Here is a 9,639-nt window from a genome sequence, read left to right on the forward strand (position 1 = left end):
AAAGTTAAAATAAGAGCCTATTTAAAATAATAAATATAGTTAGTTGACGTGGAAAAGACGTCTATATTGACGTCAGATAGACGTCGAAACTAGACGTCGTTTCGACGTCGGAAAGAGACTTCTATATTAACATGTCAGATAGACGTCGAAACTAGACGTCTTTTAGACGTCGGAAAAAGACTTCTATATTAACATGTCAGATAGACGTCGAAACTAGACGTCTTTTAGACGTCGGGAAAAGACGTCTTCTGGCGCCACAGTCTGCACCTCCGAGGGACCCAATTTAGACAAGCAGAAACGACTTAAAAAAGGTTGTGTAGACGTCTCCTTGCTCAGTGGGAAGGTCCTGGGAGTGAACCCCAGTCATTCCAACATCCATCTGCACTTACTAAGTATTTTATTATCTGAAGTGAATAAAACAAGTTACATTTTGATGTACAAAATACGTCTATATTGACCGTCCATTGGACGTCGGAAAAAGACGTCTAACAGTCTGCACGACGTGCAAAAACGACTTAAAAAAGACGTCATTTCGACGTCTCCTTGCTCAGTGGGTCAAGACCTTTGAAAACTTAGACACGGAAGATAAAACATTCCCTCAAGAAAAGCTGCTTTCATTTAACTTGTCGTTTTTGACAACAAAAAATTATTGCTATTTTTTGTATTTTACCTAATTTCTTTTTTTTTTTTTATCCTTACGAAATAAAATAACGCGTTGCTTTTCTGACGCGGAACCACTTTGCAGAAACACGACTTCCGGTTAGGGGTGAGGGGATGTTTCTTTTTTTTTTTTTTTCCCTCATGTTCCACAGAGTTCCGTTTCCAGCAATTTCTACATTCGGAGGATAAACGCAGGCGCACCGCTAGGAGCACCCTGAAACAGAGACTTCTAGAAGCCGCATCGTGCAGTCAGGCAGTCGCCGGCAAAATCGCGCAAGACCCACAGCTGCTCAGAGCAGTCAGCGTTCAACAGTTATAAAGTTTATTAATATTTTTTTCTGTTCATAATCGGAGATGGCTAAATGGGGAGAAGGCGACCCTCGCTGGATTGTGGAGGAGCGAGCCGATGCGACGAACGTCAACAACTGGCACTGGTGAGAAACGGCTATCCTCGGTTAGCATGCTAATGCTAAAAGCACGCGTTGAGCTCATGTTGGCACCCTGACATGTAGTTTTTATTTTGTCTTTTATCTAAATAGACAGGCGTGAGTATTAAACATAACTTTTAGTTAAAATTGAGCCTTTGGAACAACCTTAAAGCTACTCTTATTGGTTTACTTAGCTTAGCTAGTTTAAGCTAGCTTGGCTCAAAATGCTTGTTTTAGTCTTGACACGTGTGGATAACAACACACTAAATGTGTGTCTGCTTGTGACACGTGTTTCTACTTATTGAGCTGTTTTGTTGTTGCTAAAATACAAAAAGACTTAAGTGTTATTCGTGAACCGGTGGAGGACACGTGAGATGACCCCACCATGCAATGTGATTATTATTTTTTTATTCATACCCTTTTTGTGAGTGCCAACAATGGGTTTCCATGGTAACATTAATTCGTGATGCACAGATTATATTTTATGTGTTGCACTTATTTTTTAAAGGTGTCCTCTTTATTACTGTCACCACTGCAGTTTGTTAGCCTCACAATCACACAATGTCTCTGTTCTTTGAATTGAGAAAGCACCTCGGGTGAGAAGCGGAACGGCTTCTGTTGCAAAATAAAGTGCAGTTGTTTTTGTCTTGAACTTTTTTTAATTTACCATGTCCTGGATGACTGAGAATCTTCACCAGCGCACACAATGTCAACAAATCTTAATCTGAGCACCTTCCTTTTACTTAAAATAAAACTTTGTATAGAATAAAAATACCCATTGTGCTACTTGTAACTAAAAATCAATGCAATCACCAACCTTTTTATTTACAAAAATACATTTTACATAAATATTTAGCTCTGTTTCCACAAGAACATCTTTATTTTATAGTTGGTTTTGCACATAAAAGCCCACTTATTATTGTGTTGGGCAATAATACCATTAAATGGTCTTATTTCGTACAATTTCGTTCTACCCTGTGGTGAAATTGTGTACACAGGGTCCCAGTTAAATCCAACAAAAGTATAAATTGTAAAGAAAACAGTAAGATATGTTATAGTACCTTCTTAGGAGTTTATTGCTGCTGATCTCATGCTGCTGATTTATTTCATGCTTCTGTATTCGTCCTCATCTGCTCACACAGACTCATGTTTGTGCTGCTGTTGTTCGGCGTATTGTTTTTGCACTATTAAGTATTTAGCATATTCTTAGTTTCGTTCCACCACATGTACCACATGTGATGCGAATGACAATAAAGAACCTTGACCTTGATTAGAGTGCTGTGTGTTATCATTGTATGTTCCCATACAATGACAAAATTAGTTCTCTGCATTTAACTAACCCACATATTAACATACAGTACAACATCACTAACAACCAACTTATTTGCGCCAAAGTGCTGAACAATAAATAAATAAAACCAAATCAACAACATGGTAAATCTCATAATTTTAGTAAAAACAACTGATACGATTACATGTCCAGGCTCTACAAGAGTAAATGAAAAAAGGTGAAATTGTCTAAAGATTACATTAAGCTTGTAGAGTGAAAAGAAGATTAAACTGAAGCATTGTTCTGAACATTTATACAATATAACCTGCATCTTACTGGCCTATGACTAGTTGGAGAAAATAAATTGTGGAAAAAATGCACAAAATTACTCTTGCAATTGCACTAAGTTGTTACGCGTTCATGCACCAATAAGTGTGGGGGGAAAAAATTGTAACATTCCTGCAAATACTAAGTTTAATCACAAAATGTCTTAATCATGTCATAATTTGTTTGCAACCTTTTTTCTATTGTTGTCTCAAACCAGTTGTCTAGCTTCATTGGTTGCTAAACCCTTTTAAAGGTGTTTCTAACATTTCTTGTCTCACTGAAACTAAATCCAGATGGGGTCCAAACGCCCACAGTGACGCTACGACTACTTTAGGAGTAAATTTGTTTTAAAGTCCAACACAAATGATGTCTGGTGCGGAAACTCAAACCCCTCATGAACGTTTTAAAGAAATTTTGAAAATCCGCTAGCGTTTGTTGCCGACAGTTCAGCGAGATACGGGCTTATGTCGTTTACCTGTTTTTAAATATGTTCTCAGTTCTGGTCTTTTTGGAATTTTTCAGGACGGAAAGAGATGCAACAAACTGGTCTTCTGATAAACTGAAGTCTCTGCTGCTCGGGTTGAGTGTGGAGAACGAAGAGGGCATGTGTGAGGTGACAGAAGTCAGCAAGGTAGAAGGAGAGGCCTCGATTAACAACCGCAAAGGGAAACTTATTTTCTTTTATGAATGGAACCTGAAAGCCACTTGGACCGGTGAGTTGGAAAGTGTTTAGTTTGGGTGGTGTTTTGGCCAAAACTACATTTTATAGCAGTTTTTTTTTTTTTTTCTCCTGATGGTGTCAGGAGAACAAAACCAGCTTTAAAATGCAAACAAACTTATTTTAATGTAAACCATATTTGTCGATACTTAGTATTTGACTTAAGCTTTGACCGATGGGAATGCAGTTTATGCTAATGTTTGATGCTGTTGCTTTTCTGCACATAATCAAAGGTTCCCCATTTTTAATGTACGCACTGATATAACTCCAGTAGCCCTTAGCATGTTTGTTCCCAGTTACTCTTACACTAACATTAGAAAAATGCCAGCTTATTTTGTTATGAAACAATATTTATTGGGGTATAACTGTGCTTCAGCTCTTGTATTTTATGACATTTTCGACTTTGTTAAATTATTTTTAAACTGAAGAAAAAGTTTTAAATGTTTGCCCATACACCTAATTTCTCTTTTTTTTACCAGGAGAATCAAAAGCAGGAGTGAAATATAAAGGAGCGATTGAAGTTCCAAACTTGTCCGATGAAAATGGCACAGAGGACCTCGATGTGAGTCCGGCCCAGAGTTTGGGTTTAGTGATCCCGAGCCGTGCGTGTACTAACGTCTGTCCTGTTCTCCAGATTTCTGTAACGTTAAACAAAGACGAACCCGACACGCCACTGATCAACCTGATGAAGGCTGAGGGAGCTGAGAAGATCCGTGAAGTGCTGGGAAGTTATGTTGGTCTTTTGAAAACAGGTTTGTAAGAGATTAAAAGATTTTATGCCTTGTCTTGTCAAAATAAGTATATTAAATTGTTTTTGTACTGAACAGATTTGAGTTTTCTTAAAGTATCTGATACACACATCTACCAATGATGACCATTTACATGTTTATGTAATTCCAAATGAGCTGATTGTGATTAACATAAAGGATGAAATGGCCTCTGTGTGTGTCTTCACGAGGCTAAGGTGAATAACGGTGGAATGAGACAAATTAAATTTGGTGCTTATTTGTAACTGATGCAGTATTTATTGCTAACCATATGGAATTGAATTATTTGAAGGCACAGACCCTCGGCTTATGGAGAGTCGTTGGTGATTTTAAATTACAAGAAAATGGGAGAATATTCAGTTGCAGTCTCGCTGAAGTCTGAGTGTGACCAAGCGGTCAGTTTTTAGACGACGAGGGATATATATTGTTTTATACACTTCTCTTATTTTAACTGCATTTTTACTGTAGTTTATTGTTGTCATTGTCTGTACTTTATATGTTCTGTCTGGAACAAGTCCCTCTTGTAATGTGTCCTTGTGGCTCAATGAGACCAGCCTGTATAAATAAAGGTTGAATGAATGAATGAAAAAAATTTTTGAGTGAAAAACGATGTTCTTAGCCACACCGATCACGTTGTTTCCTACCTCCACCATACCTGGCTTGTCGGTACACTTTTGACATGAAATGGGCGACATCGGACCAGTTTTTAAGAAGTTTTTATCATTGGCATTGTTTTAGTTCTGTACATTTAGAGCTGAAGCGTTTGTACAAAAATAAAATAAGAAAGTACAACCCTGAAGACGTAGTGCTTCAAAAATTAAACAAAAGTTCAGTTAACATATTTATTTGTGGCAGATAATTACTATTATTTATTATTAACCTTTATTTAACCAGGCAAACCACAATGACATCACAGATCTCTCTTACAAGGGAGGCCTGCGCCTGAAGGCAGCATGTTGTTAGTCTGTGGGAGGAAACCGGAGTACCCGGAGAAAACCCACGCAAGCACGAGAAGAACATGCAAACTCCACACAGAAAGACCACAGGTCTAACCAGGGATTGAACCCAGGACCTTCTTGCTGTGAGGCAACAGTGCTAACCACTGAGCCATCGTGCTGCCTTTAAGTATTTAAACTTGAACTAGTAAACCGTTTTACTCTATTTATAATTGAAGAGATGTAAAGAAACCCAGAAAAGATTCCTGAAAGGATTATTTTTTTATATATATTTCAGACAATATCAACCAGGAGAAAAGTGAAACTAAATTTCCTTGTGGACCCTAAACTAACTAAATGCTGTCGGTTCAGTTTGCAGTTGTTCAGTGTGGCCCTCATTTGTGTTCAGACAACCAAATGAGTAAAGTGTACTAGACCACCTCTGACGACTCTGTGAAGGACGCCGTCCTCGTGAAAGCCACCAGGTGTCAACAGTGCGATTCAGTCACGCACAAGTTCTCCTGTGGATTTATGGTCTATGACACAAGTTTCTTCTCACCAGGGTCTCCACTCTGTCCCTGTATCCGTTGCTTGGCCACGAATCGGTCGCAAAAAAGCGCGCCACACTTTTTTGTCCGCCTCGTCCAACTGCTCCTCAAAACTGTCCACGTTGCTTGCACACAAGCAGAGTAGTTAAAGCGAAATGACACCGTTGCTGTCGGAGTGGTCAAGTCACGACTTTAAATGGTTGTGTACTTGTAGATTTGGTAAATTTGAAGGGATATTCCTCAGTTCATTTATTTTCTTTTATTTTTCCTTGTTTACTGATCTTAGAGTTCACACAAGGGATGATCCTGCCGACAGCAAACGGTGTGGCCAGTCCGCAACCAACCTCAGAGCCCAAAGCCAAACAGGATAAAAGTCAGGTATGTGGTGGTTTTTTTTTTTGTTTGTTTTGGCTTTACAGAAAAGCTCAATTTCGTAAAGATTTAACAAATTTTTAGCTCGTAATATTTAAATTTCTTTCAGATTATCTCCACGAGCAGCACAGCTCCGCCCATCAACACAGGTGTGAAGATCCCCACCTGTAAAGTCACCCTGAAAGACACGTTCCTCACCTCACCAGCTGAGCTGTACAGAGTCTTTCTCAAGCAGGAGGTCAGCTTCACGTGCAAACATAAATGTACACGTTACTGGACAAGTCAGAGGAGGTGTAATTTAATTTGATCTGAGCGTTAAAAAGTCCTGCTTTTGGATCTGCAGATGGTTCAGGCGTTCACGCGCTGTCCTGCCACAGTGGAGGGGGAGAGGGGCGGAAAGTTTCGGCTGCTAGAAGGAAACGTCTTTGGAGAATTCGTAGAACTGGTGAGACGGACGTTTAATCTCTCCGCCGTCTGTGGGAACGCCTCCTTACAGTTACGTTCCTCTTTCCAACAGGTTCCTGATGAGAAAATAGTCATGAAGTGGAGGTTTAACAACTGGCCTTGTGGTACGTACTGGTTCCAAGTTCGACAGTTTTACAATATTAATCAACGGAACAGTCCTTGAAGGAATGCATATCTCCCGCCATGAGGCATGTCAAGGTTTAGGCAAAGATCTAGCATAATCTGTAATTAATCTCAGTTACTACTACCTCAGGTGTTAGCTGAATGTAAAGTTGACAGCATTATACCATATTTGTGTTAGCTAATGTTAATTAGCTGCCATCTTGAATCAGGGTGACTTCAAAGCTTCATCAGTTGGAGATGCGCATCTTGTAATTACTTTGAGAGTTTTATTAAAATCGTACCACTGGTTTGTGAGATATTGTGCTAACGCAGATAAATAGATGTGATTACATGCTCACCTGCCACTTTTTATGGCAACAGGTGAAAAAAGCTTTATTTAAATGTGAACTTGCTCAAGTTATTTGCACCAATAAAACAAGTGACTGGATTGGTTTTCTCAAAAAGTAACACTAATCCTCCACTGCCTTGAAAGGTGGGCGCTTCTGTGCTTTTCTGTTAGCAAAATGTAAACCAGTGGACAAATGTTACGAAACTCACGGAAAGTAATCATTAAATGTACATGTCATGCCGCAGGCCATCAGTCGTAGAAACAGACGGGTATAATATAGACAGTTCTAAAGATGCTGAGCTATAATTTAGAGTGGTAGTAGCTGAGAGTCACCCCCAACACATACTCTGACAACATCTGATCACACAAGTGAAAACTAGCTTGTAAGGTAGTGAGTGACACGTGCTTCATGATGGTTTATGGTTTGATCTCCCGCCCATAACTTCTGATCCTCCATACACGTCTGCATCATCACTGGAGTGTCACGTACACTTCATCACCCTTCTCCAAGGTCAAGGTCAAATGTTAATTGAGGTCTTTGCTTGTCCAAACCAGAACTTCTGATTCCCTCAAAATAATTGAACAAAAACTTGATACACAACTTGATACAAAAGACGGATTGTTGTGTAATCTTTTCATTATTCCACATCCCAGTTCCAAGGTCAAAGGTTATACAAGGTCTTTGCCTCTTCAGGCCGTTGCTGTCGATGTCTAACAGTTTGTCAATGGGAGTATAATGTGCTGTTTGCAGTACTCTTATTAATAACAATCTCAAAGGTTAGTTCTCTTCCAGTGTAGACGATAAACAACAGGGAATGAACAGATCTGTGTGGAGTCGGAGCGTTTGCAGGAGTCCATTTAACATTTAGGGGTTCTGATCTTTTTTTTCCCTGCACTGCAGAGCATTACGCAACCATCACGCTGACGTTCTCGGACCTGCACAACGAGACGGAGCTGAAGGTGGAGTGCCGAGGCGTCCCAGACAGTGAAGAGGACCAGACGAAAGAAGGCTGGAAGAGATACTACTTCCAGGCTATTAAACAGACCTTTGGCTATGGAGCGCACATCTTCTGAAAACAATGTACTGTAGTACTTCTTGTTTTTTTTTTTTTAATCTGTTAAACTTCATTATTTGACACAAATCATTGAGCTGTACTCTTGTAAGATAAGTTAATGAAAAAAAGACAATTCTGTATGTGTAAATGTTTAATTTCTAAACGTATTTAAATAATTTTTCGCCCTCAGTGTTTGACTCGGTTGTTCAAAAGAGCATGAAGAAAGCGTGCCTTTGAGACACCTGGTGTTAAATAAATTAAAAGAATGTACTCTACCACCTCAATTGGCATCCACTTTTATCAATAAGGAATTGCAAGGGGAAAAAAATTATATATTGACCTCGATTTTATGTAAATAAAACTGCATTGAAATGTTTATTTTGTACTTATTCTGCTCATTCATGAACTGTAGAGAAGACGGCGTCAGCTGAGATGCATGTGATGTTTAAAATTAGATCTGAGAGCTGTTGTTAATTTTAGCTGAAGATGTAAAGATTTATTCGCTTGTGGTCCGAGCCCCGAAATCGACCAGAAGAGCTCTTCCTGCTGGAACTGGACATTCAGCCTTGTTTGGTTTTTTTAATGTAAATATTCAGTAAAACGTCGACAGAACAAACTGCATCTATTTATTCTCCATCCCCTCATTATTCAGAAATTACCTTTTTTTTTTTATTAAAAGAGTTGCCATAAATTGCTTGCTTGTATTCAACTTCTCATTTGCATATGTTTGTCTTTTAAATACACATTTATTCATAAATATCAGAAATGTTCATAAAAGTATGTTTGTTTGTTTTTTAGGTCTGGATGAGATTGGTAAAACATGTTTCCAGACTCTTTATTGCAATTCTTAGATAATAAACGTTTTAGAGGTTGCTCAAAAAGTGTTTTTATAGGTAAATGAACAAAATCACTAAAATGTCTAGTTTTGGTTTATAAACTCATAAATTGCCAATTTGCAGAAATTAAAATGGGTCAAAGCGGATTATTTCCAAGTTAGACATTTTATTATTGGTAATGTCAACAAAAATGCAACAGTTTAATCCACAAGCATACAGGTTCATCAATAAAGACTTCAATAAAATACAGAATTAATCAGTTTTACATTTTGAAAATATAAAAAAACCTTAATACTGATTGAAAAAAAGCTGTAGGTGAGAATAAAGCCATTACTTATTTCATATACAGTTCAAATTTTGTAAATTTGCAGGTATTTTGCCAAAGACTAAACCAACCTGAGAATTTGTCATAAATCGTCAAGCTTCACCAGTAGATGGTGTTAAACTCCTTCATGGAACAAATGATCTGTTGGAAACAATTCACAAATGTTTGAAGAGTGGAAGTACAGGTCCTTCTAAAAAAATTAGCATATTGTGAAGGTCATTATTTTCCATAATGTAATGATAAAAATGAAACTTTCATATATTTCAGATTCATTGCACACCAACTGAAATATTTCAGGTCTTTAATTGTTTTAATACTGATGATTATGGCATACAGCTCATGAAAACCCAAAATGCCTGTCCCAAAAAATTAGCATATTTCATCCCACCAATGAAAGACAAGTGTTTTTAATACAAAAAACACCAACCTTCAAATAATCATGTTCAGTTATGCACTCAATACTTGGTCAGGAATCCTTTTGC

The 9,639-nt window shown here is 38.1% G+C and overlaps 1 protein-coding gene across 1 annotated transcript; it reads left to right on the top strand.

The window, feature by feature from the left end:
- The first annotated feature begins 840 nt into the window (after nucleotides 1–840).
- LOC119427572 (activator of 90 kDa heat shock protein ATPase homolog 1) lies at nucleotides 841–8,634 on the top strand. Its single transcript, XM_037695207.1, has 9 exons — nucleotides 841–1,094; nucleotides 3,208–3,398; nucleotides 3,883–3,965; nucleotides 4,038–4,155; nucleotides 5,940–6,031; nucleotides 6,135–6,263; nucleotides 6,369–6,470; nucleotides 6,543–6,594; nucleotides 7,843–8,634. Exons 1-9 carry the CDS (start codon nucleotides 1,015–1,017, stop codon nucleotides 8,013–8,015), a joined length of 1,020 nt encoding a protein of 339 aa, XP_037551135.1. The 5' UTR covers nucleotides 841–1,014; the 3' UTR covers nucleotides 8,016–8,634.
- The last annotated feature ends 1,005 nt before the right edge of the window (nucleotides 8,635–9,639 follow it).

Source organism: Nematolebias whitei, chromosome 21, assembly GCF_014905685.2.
Source record: "Nematolebias whitei isolate Nwh7 chromosome 21, NemWhi1, whole genome shotgun sequence".
NCBI classification, from domain to species: domain Eukaryota; kingdom Metazoa; phylum Chordata; class Actinopteri; order Cyprinodontiformes; family Rivulidae; genus Nematolebias; species Nematolebias whitei.

What these genes read in the sequence shown, in the direction of transcription:
- LOC119427572 (XM_037695207.1), top strand. Translation starts at nt 1,015, where the DNA reads ATGGCTAAATGGGGAGAAGGCGACCCTCGCTGGATTGTGGAGGAGCGA. An exon ending in ATGGCACAGAGGACCTCGAT is followed by an intron (nt 3,966 to 4,037) that starts GTGAGTCCGGCC and finishes CCTGTTCTCCAG; the next exon opens with ATTTCTGTAACGTTAAACAA. An exon ending in TGTTGGTCTTTTGAAAACAG is followed by an intron (nt 4,156 to 5,939) that starts GTTTGTAAGAGA and finishes TACTGATCTTAG; the next exon opens with AGTTCACACAAGGGATGATC.